We start from the raw sequence: 19,744 nt of genomic DNA, 5'->3' as shown, positions 1-19,744 counted from the left end.
TAATTATATTGTCTCTAGGCTTAACTTTTCTAGGAGTGGTTATGGAAATTCACATTTTTCTACTCTTGGTAATAAGCAGATGCTTAAATGAGAGTATTTACATATACTTCTTTCTGAAAAAAGAACCCATAAATATTGTGCCTATAAATGCTGTACACCTAGTCTCCCACAGATACATCTGAAAGAATTTGAAAAGGTTTAAAAACCTCCCAAAATACCCAACTTTACAACCCACAACTTTTGTAAAAGGAAGCAAAAATTCTACAAAAAATACATTCTATTAAACCTTTTCCAGAAACACAGTTTGTACATGTTTATGAATATGTTTTCTTGCCATGAGAAAGCTGTGCTTCTGAACCTCAGCAGAAAAAAAAAATCCACTTGTAGTGACTGACTGAGGCATATTCTGTAAAACTGCACATTACGTATTTCTGATTTTTTAATTAGGGCAATCTACTTTCCCCAATTCAAAATGCCAGAGATTCAAATGATTCAAATGATTCAGAATGCCAGAACATCTTAAAGAGAGAGAAAATCACAGGTAGAGAAAGTTTGATGAGATATTTTCAGAGTTCACATACTTCAAATGTTCATTCATTTTAAAAATGTTTATTGTGGGGGCACTTGGGTGGCTCAGTTGGTTAAGCCTCTGTCTTCAGCACAGGTCATGATCCCAGGATCCTGGGATCCAGCCCCACATCAGGTTCCCTGCTCAGCAGGGAGCCTGCTTCTTCCCCTCCCTGCTCCCCACTTGTGTTCTCTCTTGTTCTCTCTTTCTAATAAATAAATTTAAAATATCTTTAAAAAATAAAAAATAGGGGCGCCTGGTTGGTTCAGTGGGTTAAGCCTCTGTCTTCAGCTCAGGTCATGATCTCAGGGTTCTGGGATAGAGCCCCACATCAGGCTTTCTGCTCAGCGGGGAGTCTGCTCCCCACCCCTTTCTGCCTGCTGCTCTGCCTGCTTGTGATCTCTCTCTCTCTCTCTCTGTCAAATAAATAAATAAAATCTTTGAAAAATAAAAAATAAAAATAAATAAAAACATTTATTGTGGTAAAATATATATAACATGAAATTTATCATTTCAACCATTCTTAGGTTTAAAATTCAGGGACATTAAGTATATTCACAATTTGTGCAATCATTGCCATTGTTCATCTCCAGAATTTTTTCATTGGCACAGATAGGAACTCCGTATCATGAAACAATAATTCCGCATTCCTTTCTCTGTCCCCAGGCCCAGGTAACCTCTTTTATTTTTTTTTTTAAGAATTTATTTATTTATTTAACAGAGAGAGAGAGAGAGAGAGATTGCAAGTAGGCAGAGAGACAGGCAGAGAGAGAGGGAGAAGTAGTCTTCCTGCCGAGCAGAGAGCCTGATGCAGGGATGCAGGGCTCGATCCCAGGACCCTGAGACCATGACCTGAGCTGAAGGCAGAGGTTTAACCCACTGAACTACCCAGCACCCCCCCACCCCCCGCCCCAGGTAACCTCTTTTCTACTTTCTGTCTCTCTGAATTTGCCTATTATAAGTGCCTCATATAAGTGGAATCATACAATGTTTGCTCTGTTGTGTCTGGCTTATTCCATTTGGCAGAATATTTTCAAGGTTTGTCCTTGTTGGCGTGTATCGGTACTTCATTATTTTTTAAGTCTGAATAATATTTCATTGTAGGTATATCAATTCACTAGTTGAGAGACAGTTGGTAGTTTTCACTTTTTGACTACTATGACTAATGCCGATATGAACATTGGTGTTCAAATACCTGTTGGAGTCCCTGCTTTCAATTCTCTGGGGAATATACCTAGAAGTGTAATATTCATGTGTGTAAATTCTAAAGGATGCATATACTTAAATATTACAATTTGTGTTCAGGGCTGGACCTAGAAGCCCAAGTACATGGACTGAGGGATGCTGAAGATCTACCTTAACTATACCTGCAGTTCCACTGCCTCAGGGTATTGGAAAACTCTGTTTTGATGAAGGCTTGTCATTTGTAAAGCTCCAAAGGACAGCTTATGTGTAAGAAACAAAACCTCCCCAATAATAGCAATAACACACTGTGAAGTTCTTCATTTTCCCAGTTTCAACGTTGTCCCTTTAACTGATTGGTTAGAGTGCCCTCATGTGTCTGTATTTTTGTGCTATGAAAGTTTTGAAAAAGATTTGGTATTAGAATCATAGAGGGTGGGGGAATGGGAGAAATAGGTGATGAGGAGTAAGGCATGCACTTGTGATGAGCACAGGGTGATGAATGAAAGTGTTGAATCACTATATTGTACACCTGAAACTAGTATTTCATTGTATGTCAACTGGAATTAGAAGAAAAACTTAAATAAAAAAATAAAATTTAATTTAAAAGATAGAATCATAGAACTGGAGAAGAAATTTAAGTACCTTTTTAAAAAGCTGAATATTATCTACATACAAAGACCCATTTCTAAGCAGTTAAAAAAAATCTTTTTTAACAGAGATCTAAATCATACACACCAGTATTTATAATGTGTAGCTACAATGTAGCCAGTGAAAAACCACACCTCCTCTAGTGAGAAAGAGTATTTATTAGTCCTAGAAGCTCCCTGGATGCACTTAATAAATTGCATTGCCCTAGCTTACTGTCAGAGGTAACACTATCCTGAATATAGTGTTAATCATTGCCTTGTTTCTCTATAGCTTTACCACTTAGTGTTTGTTTCCCTAAACAGTATTTGGGGGAAGAGAGAGAGAAAATTCCTATTTTTTAACTTTCCCATAAATTGAATCCTATTGTACGTATTGTTCTGTGACTTTTTAGTCTTTTAGTCTACCTTTTAAAAAAGCATATTGATTCATATTTTCAAATCTTTATGGAATTTCATTTTATGAATATATTCTTGGTAGACATTCAGCTTTTTCTAGTTATTAAGAATAAGTGTTTGAACCTGTTGCCTGGGGCTCATGTGTAACAGTTTCTCTGGGTGTTCAAATATGAGTGGAATAGCTGGGTCCTAAGGTGTGCACACATCCAGTCTCTCTAGATAACACCAATGTTTCTACAGTGGATGCGAGCGATCTATGGCAATTCCATTTTCTCCATATCCTTGCCCATACTTGTTAGGTACATTTTGACCAATCTGAGTGAAATGTTACCTTGTTGTGGATTAAATGTGCATTTCTATGATTATTCATGAGATTGGGCATCTTTTCATGTTTATATGGTTATATGTAATTTGCGTTTTTTCTTCTATGAAATACCTATCACAACTTGTGCTCACTTTTCTATTGGATTGTATGTTTTTTATCAATTGATAGGCATTCTTGAGGGGGGCTTTTTTTTAATAGCAAGATACAGCTTTCATACAGAGAGTGTAAAACATAAACACATTGCTTAATGAATGATTTAAAATAAAAACTCTGCAACCACCACAGAGGTAAAAGAATGTTGCCAACACTCCAGCAACACCTCCTTTGCGTTCCCCCAACTTCATCACCATCTTTTCTCAGAGGTAATTACCATTCTGACTTTTGTGGCAATTACTTCATTACTTTTCTTTTTATAGACTTATCACCTGGGAATGTCTCCTGAACAGTATAGTTTAGTATTGCCTGCTTTTGAACATTACAAAAATGGATTCACAGAGTCAATTCATGCTGTTTCACATAGTTGTAGTTTCATGTAGCTATAGTTTGTTCATTTTTGTTGCTATATAGTATTCCATTGCTGTTTGGTATAGTTTGTTTCTGTATAGTACAACACAATTCTTGGAATTATTGTCTTCATGATGGAATTGGGGTTGTTTTGAGCTTTTTGTTCTTACAAAATGGCCAAGAACATTCTTATAATGTCTCTGGATACCCTTGATCAAGATCTCCTATCTCTAGGGTATATACCAAGCAGTGAGATTATTGGATCTAATGTATACATATCTTCAACTTTATTAAATAATCCTAAACTACTTTCCAAAGTGGGTATACCAGTTTCTGCATTCACCACAAGTATTAGAAAATTCTCATTAGTCTACCAACAAATGTTGTCAGTTTCTAATTTTTGCCAAGCTAGTGAGTATAGTGTGTTACAAACCAATCAATTAAAGCCAATCACTATGGCTTTAATGCATTCCCTGGTTGGTAATGAGTTTGGGCACCTTATATGTTTATTGGTCATTTGGATTTTTTCATTTTAGAAGCACTTATTCAATTATTTTACCCATTTTCTATTGGGATGTCTGTCATCTTCCATATATATTCTGGACACTAGCTTTCGTCAATCACATGCATCGTAGATTTTTTTTTTCCACTCTGTGGTTTTTGTCTTTCTTTCCCTAAGGTGTATTTTGAAGGTCAGGTTTCGTGTGTGTGTGTGTGTGTGTGTGTGTGTGTGTGTGTGTGTTTTCAATTTAAATCTAGTCAAATTTATCAATCTTTCCTGGTTAGTGCTTTTTATAGCATGTGTTCCTTTATTTATTTAATCTTGGGATTTGCTTTTTATCTATTGATCTTTTTTCTTGGTGCTCCAATCCATTGATCATGAAGATAGTTTATGATGTTACATCCACAAAGTTCTAGTTTTGCTGTTCACATTTCGGCTTTGCTCCACTGTGGTGCGGGAAGAGACCAATTCACTTTTCCCCAGTACAGATCACTAATTATTTTATGAGCACTTACTGCAGGGCATTTTGTCTTCCCCTCAGCTTTGCAGAGCGTCTTCTGTCTTCACTCAGGGGTCCACATACAAGGCTCCATTTCAGAGCTTGTTTTTCCTTTATAAAAAGGATACTTTGCTAATAAAGTCATGCTTTTGCTTACTCACTTACCTCCTGTACCACTCTTAAGAGTGGTTAACTTATTCATTGCGTAGGAAAAATGCCTCCGCAAGCTCGTGTGCCTTGGGCTCATCTCCATGATTTCCCAGACCACCAAACACCCACCAAGGGGAATATCCCTTAGAAGCTCCGCCCCGCGGACGCCAACGCCCGCCTTTTTCTGAGCACGCAAACCGCAAGCGCGGCCGGGCCCGGGCACAGGCGCCGCACAATGAACTGCGCCTGCGCCAGCGAATGCCCCTCCCCTCTTCCCCCGGTCTTCTATAAAGCCTCGAGTTTCTCCTCGCGAGAGAGTTCGTTCTCATGCTCGCTGCAGGGGTCGGAGGTCAGACCGAGCGTCTCGCGGGCCGTAGGAGGAAGATGGCGGTGGAGTCGCGCGTTACCCAGGAGGAAATTAAGAAGGAACCGGAGAAACCGATCGATCGGGAGAAAGTATGGGGTCCGGAAAGAGGTGGAGGTGGGCCCGGCGGGGCGGAGAGCGAGGCCTGTGTGCGGAAGGCGGCGGTGTTTTGCTCCCCGGGCAGTTCGGAGGCCCCGGCATCTCCGGAGGGAAAGGGAGCTCCGGACTCACAGTCGTTTTCTTTAACTTCTGCCCTTGCTTTTCCTCCTCTCGCTCTCAGACGTGCCCGCTGCTGCTGCGTGTTTTCACCACCAATAACGGCCGCCACCACCGAATGGACGAGTTTTCCCGCGGAAATGTACCGTCCAGCGAGCTGCAGATCTACACCTGGTGAGGGCGCGGGGGTGGTGGGGGGCGCGGGGGCGCGGCCGTTGGGGGTTGGGAGGGTCCGGCAGTAACATTAAATAATTCCCTGTGCCAGTGAAGAAATATCCTCTCGACTTTGCTTTCTGTCACTCGGGGTCTTTGGGCCCAGCTCTCGGGAAGTTAGAGATTTTAGCTGTTAGGTAAAAGGGGATTCACGCCATCTGGTAATACTGTTAGGTTTAATGTTCAAAGTTTTGGGTTGTGAAGAAATGACACACCCAAGATTGCTATCACTGTTGTGGCTGCTTGGTACAAATATAATATGTAGATAAATAAAATGCAGTAGCTGCCATTAAGGGGCTCATAAATAAGTGGTACTGGAATAACATGGTAAGGAGGAGTCATGGGATATTTATCTTCAAGAGCATTTCTATGTAATATTAAGCCTTAGGTGCATTAAAAAATAAAAAAACCAATTGATTTCTGATCTGGTGCTTAATGGAAAAGCTTTTGGTGTGTTTCCTGAAGACCTGCCCCTTAAAGTTTATATCTTACCTGTACCTTCTATACCCCCAAGTCTGTCTAGGGCCATTACATATTACAAGCGTATCTTTAGAGCTGCATATATTTCCTGAGTTTGACATCATAATAGCTGTTAGTAGCAGTAAAAGGTTAATAAGGTTTAAAAATATGTTTTGTGGTAGAATTACATTCACATTTGTGTAACCATTACCCATTACCAAAACTTTTTCTTTTACCCCCTGGCAGAAGTTTTGTACCCAATAAGCAATAACTCCCCATTCCTTTCTTTCCCCTGTTAGACTCTAATCTAGTTTATATCTATATGAATTTGCCTGTTCTAGATATTTGTGTCCACTTGTGTAGTGGACTCATACAATATTTGTTGTGTCTGGCTTATTTCACTTAGTATAATATTTACAGGGTTCATCCATGTTGTAGCTTGTAACAGAACTTCATTCTTTTTTATGGATGAATATTCAGTGTGTATCAACGTACCACATTTTGTCTATCCACTTTTTTGTTGATAGGTACCTGAGTTTCCATTTTTTGGCTTTGTGAATAACGCTGCTATGAACTGGGTATACAAGTATCTGTTTTGAGTCCTTGATTTCAGTTATTTTGGGTATAGACCTAGAAATGGGATTGCTGGATCATACCGTTATTATATGTTTAACTTTCTGAGGAACTGCCAAACTGCTTTTCACAGGAGCTGCACCATTTTACAGCCCCAGAAAGGTGTATAATTTTAAACTGTGAGCCCAGCATAGTAAAACTTGATTCTTTTAAAGATTGGGACCCTATTTGTCTTTTGTAGGTACTTGTTAAATTTATGTAGTATGATTTTAGTTCAGCATCATTCCAGGATAAAGTTCCAGAAAGTTTGATTTAACTTACGAGGAAGAACTGTTACTAATGTATTGATGAAAACTTCTGTTTGGAGATTAAAGTGTATACTTCTTCCAGCAGTAAGAGTTCTATTTGCTAGGTGCGGTGCTTAGATTCTGATGGTATGAAGGAAAGAAGGTACTGCCCCTCCCTGTAGTAAGCTGAGTCTAACAGAGAAAGCAGATGAATAAATAATAATTAGGTAAAACTTTAGGGTGAAGATGGCAGAGTGAGATTGTTCTAGAGGTCCTCTATTCCTAAGCCAGAAAAAAAAAATGCAGAAAAATTCTGCCCTAAATTGCCCTATCCCTAAACTGCAACCAAATAAGGAAAGGCAACCTTATGTTATACCTCAAAATGATGGCCAAAGACAAAGATTCTAAAAGATTGAGTGGTTGGTGTGACAGCACAGAGCCCTGCCCCCTTTTCCAGAAGGAGTACTGAAGGAAGATTAGTCAACAAATCTTGGGAATTCTCTGTTTGTAGAAGTAGACTGAGGGACTAAATAGGCAGTCCTAAGATAAGTCAGAGAAAAAGGAATGAAGTCCAGAGGAGCCTAACAGAAGCAAGTTGAGGTTGCCAAAGTTCAAGGGGAACAAGCCAGACACCACAGGAGTGGTCAATCTCCTGTGCTTGGGTGGTCATTAAACATGTTATATAGAAAGAGAATTACCTAGGTAGCTCTATCAGTGTTCAGATTGAAAAATGGAACCAGTAGGAGATCTCTATGAAGTGATTTATTGCACAGAATTGGCTTACATGATTCCGAGGGCTACCTAGATAACTCTTAAGTTCCCAATCTGTGAGGTGAGCTCTAAGGAAGGGCCAGACAGCAACTTTTTTTTTTTTTTTTAAGATTTTATTTAGTTGACAGAGACGCAGGGAACACAAGCAAGGGGAGTGTAAGAGGGAGAGACAGGCTTACTGCTGAGCAGGGAGCTTGATGCAGGGCTTGATCCCAGGACCTTGGGATCATGACCCAAGCCGAAGGCAGAGGTTAACACAGATGCTTAACGGCTGAGCCACCCAGACACCTCCAGGTGGGAACTCTTTTTTTTTTTTTTTCCCCCAAAGATTTTTTTATCTATTTATTTGACAGAGATCACAAGCAGGCAGAGAGGCAGGCAGAGAGAAAGGAGGAAGCAGGCTCCCTGCTGAGCAGAGAGCCCGACGCGGGGCTCGATCCCAGGACCTGAGACCATGACCTGAGCCAAAGGCAGAGGCTTTAACCCACTGAGCCACCCAGGCGCCCCATCAGGCAGGAACTCTTAAGCAAGAGCTAAGGCTCCCCATAGCAGCTTGAATTTCTTCTGCAGGGAAGCCTCTGCTCTCGTAAGCCCTTTTCAACTAATAGAATCAGGCCTACTCTGAGTGATTGAGTGAGGCTTACTCAGATTAACTGGGGTAATTTAAATTTAAAGCCAACTGGTTATAGACTTTGACCATATACACAAAATATCATCTAGTAACACCTTTATTATTGTGATTGAATAACTGAAGTTGTAGCTTTGCCAAACTGACACAAAACTGAGTCTCACATTGGCAACACAAAGACTTCAGCCCCAAGAGAGCTCTTGCATTCCTCATTGTGTACTCAAGCTTTGGACCAGTGGTCAGAAGGCAATACTTGGCACTTCCAACTACTGGTCTAGGGAGGTGGTTGTTAGGTTGGAAGCTTATAGGAGATTCACTGTCAGAACTGATAACAGATGTAAACCAAATTCCGCATGTTCACTAGGAACAAGATGACAATATGGGAAGTGTTTTTAGAAAGGAAGAAAGGACCCTTTCTTGTACATATCATGTAAGGTGTACCAGGGAATAGCTGATGCAGAGTAATTAGCATCAGAAGATCGGGTTTAAAAAAAATCCGTCTTGCCTCAGACTTCATGGGGACAGAGTTAAAGTAGCCCGGGGAATTGTTGCAGAACAGAGTAGAACTCTGACAGAGTAAATAAGAAGTTACAAAATTAGGTGGTGATAGGGGTAACTGAATCTTTATTAAAATTTTATAATTCCTTCAATTTGTTTTTTATTCTGTTAAACTCAAGTAAATGTGAGTTTTATTAAAAATACATGTAATATTTGAAGCATGAATTACACTTATATAAAATAATTACCTTATTAATAATTGCATTATTCATTATTAATAATTACAATTATAATCTTAGTATGTATAATATGCTTGATAATCTTAAGATTTTTTTTCTGTAGCATTGTGTATATGTAAAAAAAGATGCCTACAAGTGATGTTAAATATCACTGGTTATTTCTGGTTGGTGAAATTTGGGATATAATTTACTGCCTTTTTGCATATGGCTTTCCCACCTCTTTAAGTAACATGAAGATCTGTCAAGTGGAGAAAGGCAGTCATGCACAGCTTCTCACCCCTTCCTTGCATGGCCACATAAGAGTGACCTGGGACCCAGAAGGGTTTTTTCATTTGGCTTTTTGTTTTTGTTTTTGTTTTCAAAGATTTTATTTATTTATTTGATAGAGATCATAAGTAGGTAGAGAGGCAGGCAGAGAGAGAGGCGGGTGGGAAGCAGGCTCCCTGCTGAGCAGAGAGCCCGATGCGGGACTCAATCCCAGGACCCTGAGATCATGACCTGAGCCGATGGCTCAGTCCCCTGAGCCACCCAGGCACCCCTGTTTTTTTTGTTTTGTTTTGTTTTGTTTTGTTTTTTGCAAAGAGTTAAAGAGCTCTCACAATTGTGCTGGGTAAATGTCTTTGGGAGTATCTTTCCCTATTCTGGGTTTGATATGTTCTTTGTTCTGCCTGTGTGCCATTGTGTGGGACCTGACCTGCAGTATCTGTTCTCAGGGGTCTTTACCTGCAGCACAAGAAGGGTACATGCAGACTGTCTGGGCAACAGCTACAGGGGGAGACCTGCTGGCCATGGGGAACCCACACTTCATGAAGCATATCTTCTGCTGTCTTTTCTCAGTGCAAGTAAAGCATTGTTCCCTCTGTTGTCTCTGAGTTGTGTCTGTCTTGGCAACCCCACCACCTGCAAGCTAATGCAGTAGGTTGATACTCTGGGGTTGCTGCTCCTGGTGGAAGGCATTTTTGGGCTCTTTGCTATCCTCCAGGTGGTTGGTCTCCTCCCCGGGCGGTGGTAACAGGTGTCACTCGTGTGACAACAGCTTTACACAGAAACTTTAAAGAACTGAGATGGAGATGAATCAAAGGCAGTTAAATAATGAGGTATAGAAATCTGTGATGGTGAAAAATGGAGAAAATGATATACTCTGTATTTAGGAGGTAGAAATAACGGGATGGAAATGGGAAAAACTTTTAGGTTTATGGCCTGAGCAATGATGTGAGTGATAATAGAGGTTTTTCTGTTATTTTTCTTTAAGTAGGCTCCACACCCATTGTGGAACCCAACATGGGGCTTGAACTCAAGACCCTAGTTGAGGTCAAGAGTCAGATGCTCAACGAACTGAGCCATTCAGACGCCCCAGTGATGGTAGTTTTGATGGTATTACGAGAGAGCCAGGGCATGTTTTGGGGAGAACACTCTTGGAGCGTATCTAGTGTCCCTTGTTTTCATTTTGTGGCCCCCTATAGGCAAAATTGTTTCAGTTTCACATCATCCATTTCATTCTTTTAGTTGTCATGAAAGAAAACTATAAAAATTTATACTGTTATAGTTTAACTTTTTCCAAGATGCTCATATTTAGAAAGATTTTTTTCAGGTTGTGTCATATTAGCTCAGAGGACTGTTTTAAGTTCTGAGTTCAAATAAATATTTGCAGGGCAAGAATATGTACTGTGAAAGGAAACTATGCTTAGTCCTAAAGAAAATTTCATGTTTCATTGGCTTTATGGCTCTATCTACTGTAAAACTCTTAAGATTCCATCTTAGAAAGAAGAAATACTACATCTTAATGAAAATGCTTTCCTGTCATTGATTCTAAGATGCATTCCAACTTTAGACATGAAATGTGGAAAAGTACATGCTTTAGAGATAAGGAAATATAATTATTTTAATTGGATTACTTTGGAGTAGTTACTCTTAAACAAGTAAATCACTATGCCAGTAAGATGTTATATAGCAACAAAAGATAGCAAATATAATCCCTGAAGTGCCCCCCCCTTTTTTTTGGATAGGTATATTTATTTTTTTCTTTTTCTTTTTTTATTATTAACATATAATGTATTTGTTTCAGGGTACAGGTCTGTGATTCCATCAGTCTTACACAACACACAGGACTCACCACAATACATTCCCCTCCCCAGTGACCATCACCCAGCAGCCCCGTCCCAGCCCCCTACACTCAAGCAACCTTTCCTGAGATTAAGAGTCTCTTATGGTTTGTCTCTCTCTCTGGTTTCATCTTGTTTCATTTTTTTTCTCTCTTCCCCTATGATCTTGTTTCTTAAATTCCACATATCTGTGAGATCATATGATAATTGTCTTTCTCTGACATATTTTGCTTAGCATAATACCCTCTAGTTCCGTCCACGTCATTACACATAGCAAGATTTCCCCCTTTTGATGGCTGTGTATATATACCACATGATCTTTTATCCATTCATCTGTCGATGGACATCTGGGCTCTTTCCATAGTTTGGCTGTTGTGGTCCTTATTGCTGTAAACATTGGGGTGCGGGGTGCCTGGGTGGCTCAGTGGGTTAAGCCTCTGCCTTTGGCTCAGGTCATGATCTCAGGGTCTTGGGATAGAGCTCCATATTGGGCTGTGTGCTCAGCAGGGAGCCTGCTTCCCCCTGTCTCTAGCTGCCTCCCTGCCTACTTGTGATCTCTCTGTGTCAAATAAATTTTTAGGAAAAAAACCAAAAAACATTGGGGTGCAGGTGCCTCTTTGGATCACTACATTTGTATCTTTGTGGTTAACAGGGCACTTGTTGGTCAAGGGTAGCTCTATTTTCAACTTTTTGAGAAATGTTCATACTGTTTTCCATAGTGGCTGCACCAGCTTGCATTCCCTTTTAGCACTAATAGTCTGACTTTAATGTATTAACATTTCGATCATTGGGGCTGGTAAGGGGAGTTTATGGGGGCAGATAGGATTATTAGCTGCTTTAAAATCAAGCATGGGGCACCTGGCTGGCTCAAGTAGAGCATGTGACTCGATCTCACTGTTGTGGTATGAGCCTCATGTTATGTGTCAGATTACTTAAAAATAAACTCTTAAAAAATAAAATTAAAGTATAAGACCTTGACAGCTGTAATTCTAACAGGTCACAATTCACACATAATTAACTCATTGTATATCAATATTCTTGTTATATTCTTATATTATTGATTAATCAAATATAATGTTTTCTTTTAAAAATTCAGGATGGATGCAACTTTGAAAGAACTGACTAGTTTAGTAAAAGAAGTCTACCCAGAAGCTAGAAAGAAGGGCACACACTTCAATTTTGCAATTGTTTTTACAGATCCTAAAAGGCCTGGCTATCGGTAGGTAATTTTTAATTTTTAATTCCTATAATCTCTTTGGTTAATAGATAGGGATAACCCCTCACCTTTTAATAAGTCTTTGGTTTGGGGGGGGATATAAATTCTATTACTCTGGTTTAGCTTAATGCAGTAATTAATTTTAATTGTGCTATAAGATAAGGAGCAAATCCAGTCCCATGTTTACTTTGCAGTGCATATTTAGTTTCATTGACTTGTGATCCATTAACAGTTGGGTCTCCTTTTCTGCAGAGTAAAGGAGATTGGCAGCACCATGTCTGGGAGGAAGGGGACTGATGACTCGATGACCCTGCAGTCGCAGAAGTTCCAAATAGGAGACTATCTGGACATAGCAATCACACCTCCAAATCGGGCACCACCACCTTCAGGGCGCATGAGACCATATTAAATTTTATTTACTATTTCTTGAATTATTTTTCATTCAGTTATGTAAAATAAATTCTTTTTCCTCCCCTCATCATTGCCATTAAGCCTTTAAAGTCTAAACAAATTGTAATGCGTCTATTTAGGAATTAGATTTGGCTGTGCTATGCTATGGATATTAATAGAAAGTCTATATGTTTCTGGTCCTTCCATAGAATACAAAGAAAAGTGCTCTTAGCATCCTTTGTAAAACTGTATTGTTAAATATATGTGTGCAATCAACCAGAGTGTGAAAGTTCATGAAGGCACGGGAACAGGGTTTAATGTAGTATTTGGGGTTTATGCTGAGTAATGGGTGGTATGTTTAAGCCCAAATGGGGCCGACTGAGAAAGCCTCGGGATGAATTAGAGGGCGAGTTTGTGGCCTGGACTGTTGCCTGCAGTTAGAACAAGGATGAGGTGGCATTTTGGAATAGCATGAGCTGAGGCAAGTTGAAGAAGCTGTGTCTGCTCAAAGAGATGGGCCTGCCTAAAACAAGGTACAGTGATGTAAAAAGAGGAAAATGGGTGCCATGGTGAGGGCTTTTTATGTTTTAAAAATGGGGAGAATAGGGCATTTTGAAGACGAACCAGTATAAAGGAAACAAGGGTTAGCACTTAGGATAAGTTGGGAAGGTTTACTTCGAAGGTCTGAAAATGGAGGGACAAAAGAGGAATCCCAAGACGTGGGAGCAGAGCCAGGGATTTGGCGAAGTTGAGTAAATAGAGGCTATCGACACTTGGTTACCAGTGCCGGGGATTGGCTTGTATCATTCTCTGAAGAGTCAGCGTGCATCGTGCTTAAGACCAGCTGGGCTGAACATTTTTGCACCAGCAGCTTGGCAGCCTTGGACCAGTTACTTGAATCTCTTGGTATTTATTTGTAAAATGGAGAGGACAGCCCATGGGATTGTGGCGATTAAATATTTCTAGAGGCTTGACCTGTAAGAAACAGTAAATACTAGCTAGTAGCCATAAAGTAGTCAAAGCTGGAGCCAAATCTTCTGTGGCTCTATTACATTCGCATCTTGAGGTTTCTAGAGTGTGGCCAGAGTGTAGTGAGCCTAAATTACCATAGTCTGTTACAGTAGGAAATGGAAAACGTATATTCCAAAATGAACAAATAGGTGCTAGCAGTGATTTTCAGTCCAATTCCAGTCATTTTATCTTGTACATACAGAAGCAGCCTTTTAAATGTAATGGTTCTGTGGAATTGATGTCCCTTTTGCAAAGCCCATCACCAGGCGGCAGAGAACCAGCCCAGAACCTAGATCTAGTGCCTCTTCTCTGAAGTTCACCACAAACCCTTAGATTTTTTTATTCATTCAGACTAGATAGACGAGTTCTGTCAGTCATAAAAGTAATTTAAACCTTTTTTTTTTTTTTTTTTGAGAAGAGGAACCATGGTTATCTTCCTGTTTGTGGGGAAGAAACTGATTTACTATGCAGAGAACAAGGCAGGAACTAAATACAGGACCTTTGTAAGCCAGTTTTTTATATGGCGTGAACTACAATGAGGGCTCTCCTGTAATTCCAGGTTATTCTCCCAGTAATTTTAAAGTGGTTTATTTGCCTGGTTCCAACATGGAATTTTTCCTTTAAAGATTTCAGTCTTCTACCAAAAGTACAGTTAAAGAGACTACCTGATGGATTTATTATTAACCATAATGCTAAGAATCAGACGACTTGTACTTAGTCCTTATTTACCTCTGGCTTTGGTAATTATGGCTTATAGGTAAGTATCTGAGCGGTTTCCTCAAATATAAAATAGAAATAAATGGTCACCGTGACAGTACCGTGCTCAGTGCTTAGTATCCTGACTGCCTTGTTTGCTCAGAAGGTATTTCTGGAGTTGAAATTTTCCCTTTGGAGTATGTGTTCTAGCTCATGTGTTGCCTATAATTTGCCTATCTTTTGAGTTTCCTCATAGTATACGTGAACTTGGTGTTTTGAGTTATTTACCAGATCTTCAATAGGGAGTCTCGCTGTTACATTTATATTTGGATTTTACAAAACGTGGCTGTGGAACCATTACACCCACAGTAATCGCTGGCTCGGGTGATGTTTGAGATGGTGGCGTGTGCACGTGTGTGCGAGTGCACACATGCATGTGAGGGGAAGGAGCTATTACACTGTTAGCTTAGGTTTAGAATTCTAAAACTTAAACTGTTATTCTTCAATAAAGAGCTGAATCCAGCTTGCCTCTTTCTATTCAGTCAAATTCCAGACTTGAGTACTTCTCAGACTTCAAGAGGGCCACACCCTGAAACAGTTCATCAGAATCACAGTTAGTGGGGTGCTGTGCTAGGCACGAGGAACTTGACTGTGTATCCCCTCAATGAACCTTCCCAACCAAGCTGCAAAGACTAGTTCCTATTTAGAGGTGAGATTGAAGCCCGCTTTAACAGGTCACAAGTGGGTCACATGAACCTAGGTACTGAACAGATGTTGAAATAATATATTTCCAAAAGTGGTGTTCTTTGACGGTTTTTTTTTTTTTTTTTTTAAGATTTTATTTATTTATTTGACAGAGATCACAAGTAGGCAGAGAGGCAGGCAGAGAAAGAGAGGAGGAAGCAGGCTCCCTGCGGAGCAGAGAGCCCGATGTGGGGCTTGATCCCAGGACCCTGGGATCATGACCTGAGCCTAAGGCAGAGGCTTTAATCCACTGAGCCACCCAGGCGCCCCTTTGACGGTTTAATTGATCCTCAACTCTGCACCCTGGCTTCCACCCGCACCCCCCAGGTTACTGTTTGCTTAGGGAAGTTATCCTCTGTAACTGATTTCTGCCAAGGTGCATTGTCTTGAGTATGGACTGGTTTCAATTTTTATACAAACCAGAACATGTGTCTTAAATGATATGGTTCCTGCTTCCAGTTGGAGGGCCAGAACTGCCGAAAGAGGTGTGTTCGAGTTGTATTCTTTTGCTTGCATACAGGTTGTTTTACCAACAGCTGTAATTTCTTGGGAGCCTGCAGTGGAACAAGCTTGAAGGAAGTATGTTTATTTATGGATTTTCTTCCCCCCTATACCAAGCAAATAAGCTAATGTCTAAAAAGCAATTTTAATACTTAATACTAAAAAATAATCTTCCTAAGCAAAAATGAACCCAGGAATATTAGGCATAATTTACTATAGAAAGGTGTTCTCATTAGTACCAGCCACAAAGTCTTGTTGGGAGGAGCCGATGAAATAGTGTTGAGTGTGCCTGATGGTGAATATTCAGTGAAGAGCAATTTACAGAGAAGAAAAAAGGCATTTGGTGCTTCCTTGTTTTGTGCTTTCAGCTGTCAGAATTTCCTGTCCAGGCAAGCAGCTCCTAAGAAAATTTCAGATAGGAGTTAATGAGATTAAAGCAGTTTCCACTGTGAACGAGTTAAACCCCCTGAGGCATTTTCAAAATCTGCAGCATGACTATTGGGAACTGTCAGAATTTGTAGGATTCCTGATTAACTCCTCTCGCTTTCCAGTACTGTACCAGGGGATAAAATATATTTAGAAAGTGCTTCCCTGGTAGTAGCTACTATGGGCCTGGTGTGGTACACAGATAAATCTGACCCAGATACAGGTCCTCCTTGGAAAGTCTTACAGTCTAGTCATGGAAGTATAAACATGATAAAAGGTGGAGGGGAAAGGGTCATGCCAAAGACAGTTGCTACTGAAGATGGCATTTGAGCTTGTTGAACTCCTCAGAGAAGTTGGGTTGGATTTATGCTCCAGATACAGATCTAGCATGAATAAAGGCAGGAATGTGAAAAAGGAACAGTTCCTAAAGCACTGAAGAACTGTTTTGACTGGAGTTGAGGATAAAAAGGAATGTCTGATGGTACTGCAGTAATCTAGGTGAGAATTGCAATGGTGGCAGAGAGAATGGGGGAGGGAACACGTCCCAGAGATCTTAGGCTGTCCAAAAGATCTGTGGCCAAGATATGGGGTGGGAAATGGGGCACAGAAAAGTTAAGTCAGTCATTAAAGCCACAATGTACTCATCCGAAAAGTTGGGACCATAGGACCTACTTCATAAGAGTTGATCTAAGAATTGGTTAATATATTTAGAACTGTGCCTAGCATGGTGTGATCTTAGTGTTTGATGTTACCACGAAATCATTCAAGAGCTTAAGTTGCTAAGTATCTGCATAATGAACAAAAGCAAACAAGATCCTTGCCCTTACTGAGTTTATGGTCCAGTAGTAGAGAAAAAAATTAAAACAACACAAGATATTTTCTAACAAATTCTACCAGGTATTGTGAAGGATAACAGGGAGCTCAGAACTATGCAGGAGGACCTTTGGGCCAGGGAAAGTTAACAAAGTGACATTTAACCTGAGACCTGAAACAGATCAGCTGAAACTCCTTTCAGATAACAAGGAAACTCCAGCTAGCATAGTACAGTTTAGGAAGCATTTAACTGCAAAGTCTCCAGCTAGTGAGAGCTGGCTGTGGGCCCAGCTAGATGATGAGGCTCCAAGTTGTCACACCTCAGCTCACTCTTGCTCTCTCCTGCTCGGGGTCCATTCCCATCATCGTGAGAAGATGGTGGCCAAGAGCTCCAGGTGTGCGTCTCTGTGCCCCCCAGAAAAGAACTGGTGTTTCCTAGCAGTTCCCAAGTCCAAGAATTGGCTCTCACGGACTTAATGGGTCATAATCTCATCATTGACCACACCCATCAGGGATCCTGATATTGCTTGGTTGAGCCTGGAGGTGGGCTGTCAGTTCTTCAAGGAAAATATTTTTTCCTTTAAAGGGCTAGTAGTGGTGGGCAGACAAACTTCAGGCATCTGAGGAAAGATGGATGAGAGGGTGTTAGCTAAGCAGAGCAGGTAGGGAAAAGGAGCAGTGTGCCTGAAGCCCCGAAGCAGAAAAGAAAGGAAAGGAAAGTTGGCCTGCGGGGCTGAGCACAAGGTGCAAGAGAACATGGAGAAGTAACCTAAAGTTAAGATTACATAGGATCTTGGATTTCATTTTGAGAGCAATGTGGAGACACTCCAAGGGTTTTAAGCAAGGAACAGGCTTGCAAGATCCTAACTTGATAAGCTGGGAGCATCATAGTTAAAACAGAAACTAGGATCATAGCAGAAAAGCGGGAAGCGTCAGGGAAAGAAAAGTTTTAGACAAATGGAACTTGGGGGGCCATCACAAAACAATTTGGGGATACTAGCAGACAGCCAGAAATGTTTACTACAGCATTCTTTCTCATTTTAAAAATACCCTTTGCTCTTCATCCCCCCCCTTTTTTTCAGTCCACTGCCGACCTCTGGTCCTAGGTCCTCTTAGAATTAATCAGTGCTGTCAATCAGTTTCACCATGTCCAGTGGTCAGTTCTCTTTTTCCACTTAGATTCTCAGCAATATTGACAGAATTGATTACTCTCTGTGAAATACTTTCTTCCTGCTTAACTGGCCTCTTCTCAACCCCCTTTGCTAGACTGCTCTGCCTCTTTCCATCTTCCAAAGTTAGGAGAATTCCAGGGTTCAGTCCTGAGTTTGCTTTGAATCTGCCCCTCCCTCCTCAAGCTGTCTTGTCTGCTCTGTGGATCTCCGCACATGTAGCTATGGAAAACAGCGAACAAGAGTTTGACAGCAATTTGGAGTCTGTCATATATAAAGTTGACCAGAGCTTTACCTTGAAAATAATTTATTTTACACTATACTTAATAAATATTCTAACCACACAGGAATTCCTAAAACAAAGAGCAAAGTTTTGTTTTAGTGATGATTTTCTGACAAGATGAAAAGCACCATGTGACAGGTTTTCACAATGAACTTCCAAGATACCATCATAACAGAGGGGGTAGTCTTTATTTTTAGGATTTTATGTATTCATTTGTCAGAGCACAAGCAGGGGGAGGAGTAGGCAGAGGGGGACACAGGCAGGCTCCCTGCTGGTGAGGAGCCCAAAATGAGACTTGATCCCAGGACTCTGGGGTCATGACCTGAGCTGAAGGCAGATACCTAACCAACAGCCACCCAGGCGTCCCAAAAGAGGGTAGTCTTCACTGCAATAGATTTCCCAAACCTGAGCCTTTGAAGCACCTTGTCACAATACTTGCAAACTGTTCCTTTTCAGCATTTTAACTGCTCTCTGCAATAGACCAGGTCCTTATTTTCCCTTTGGCTATAATCTGGAGTTTGCCAATAATACTTGCATGAACTTTGAACTACTTCCTGCTTATACTTATATGGGAAGGATCCTGGGCTCATTGGACAGGGCAGCCTGAAGCTATCAAAGAGCTCGAGAGGCAAGGGTCTCCCGCCTCCTGGGCTCTCAGGTAACAAGCCACAGAAGGGCACCCAGCCCAGGAAGAGTCATCAGAACCTTCCAGATAGAGGCTCAAGGTCTGCTGGGTGGCCAACTGGAGAGGGCGCTTGGAGAGGTCAGCAGACATGTGACGGAAAGAGCTGATCTGAGAGGTAAAACTGACATGAAGTAAATAGCTGGGAGTAAAAACAAAAAAACCACACATCCTGATGGGTGAGTCTGTTTCCAACTCTCTGAGACCTGCTATACACTTTTCAAGTTATTTGAGCTGTCGTTTGTAGACAAGAGAGTCTTAAAAGCACTGCTGAAATAAATGGTGTGAAAGGCTCTGGGGGCAGTTGAGAGAGGAGACAGGACAAGGGCAGAGCCAGAATCAGGGAAGAAGCCCAGCTCCAGCCAACAGCAACACCACCTCACCATGAGATCAGGGTGGCCCTGCTCAAGTAACAAACATTTTAAAATTTTAAATTATTTGCCCTGCTTCCTGATACTACTCAGCCATTCTGTCAGATTAGGCAGAGTAAATGTGAAATCAGTGAAATACTAATGATCTTTGAAAAGTGAGTAACTGATTAAGACCAAGGTTAAACTAAAACAGATCTCAATAAAAAACATTATGACAGGGGCGCCTGACTGGCTCAGGCAGTAGAGTATGCTGCTCTTGTTCTCAGGGTTGTGAGTTCTCAGGGTTGTGAGTTCAAGCCCCACACCGGGCATGGAG

General features: G+C 40.8%; 1 protein-coding gene across 2 annotated transcripts; it reads left to right on the top strand.

Annotated features, from left to right (window-relative positions):
• Positions 1-4,915: 4,915 nt before the first annotated feature.
• On the top strand, positions 4,916-13,008 carry LOC111159927 (Sin3A associated protein 18). 2 transcript variants are annotated; one of them, XM_022522611.1, is made up of 4 exons: positions 4,916-5,232; positions 5,421-5,530; positions 12,223-12,345; positions 12,595-13,008. In XM_022522611.1, exons 1-4 carry the CDS (start codon positions 5,104-5,106, stop codon positions 12,749-12,751), a joined length of 519 nt encoding a protein of 172 aa, XP_022378319.1. In that variant the 5' UTR covers positions 4,916-5,103; the 3' UTR covers positions 12,752-13,008. The 2 variants fall into 2 exon arrangements, with proteins under 2 accessions (XP_022378319.1, XP_022378318.1); XM_022522610.1 differs by having other exon boundaries at positions 5,103-5,530.
• The last annotated feature ends 6,736 nt before the right edge of the window (positions 13,009-19,744 follow it).

This window comes from Enhydra lutris, unplaced genomic scaffold (assembly GCF_002288905.1).
Source record: "Enhydra lutris kenyoni isolate GAN:26980312 unplaced genomic scaffold, ASM228890v2 scaffoldscaffold71, whole genome shotgun sequence".
In the NCBI taxonomy this organism is placed as follows: domain Eukaryota; kingdom Metazoa; phylum Chordata; class Mammalia; order Carnivora; family Mustelidae; genus Enhydra; species Enhydra lutris.
The sequence above is the reverse complement of the archived record's forward strand: the minus strand, read 5'-3'. Positions and strand labels throughout refer to the sequence as shown.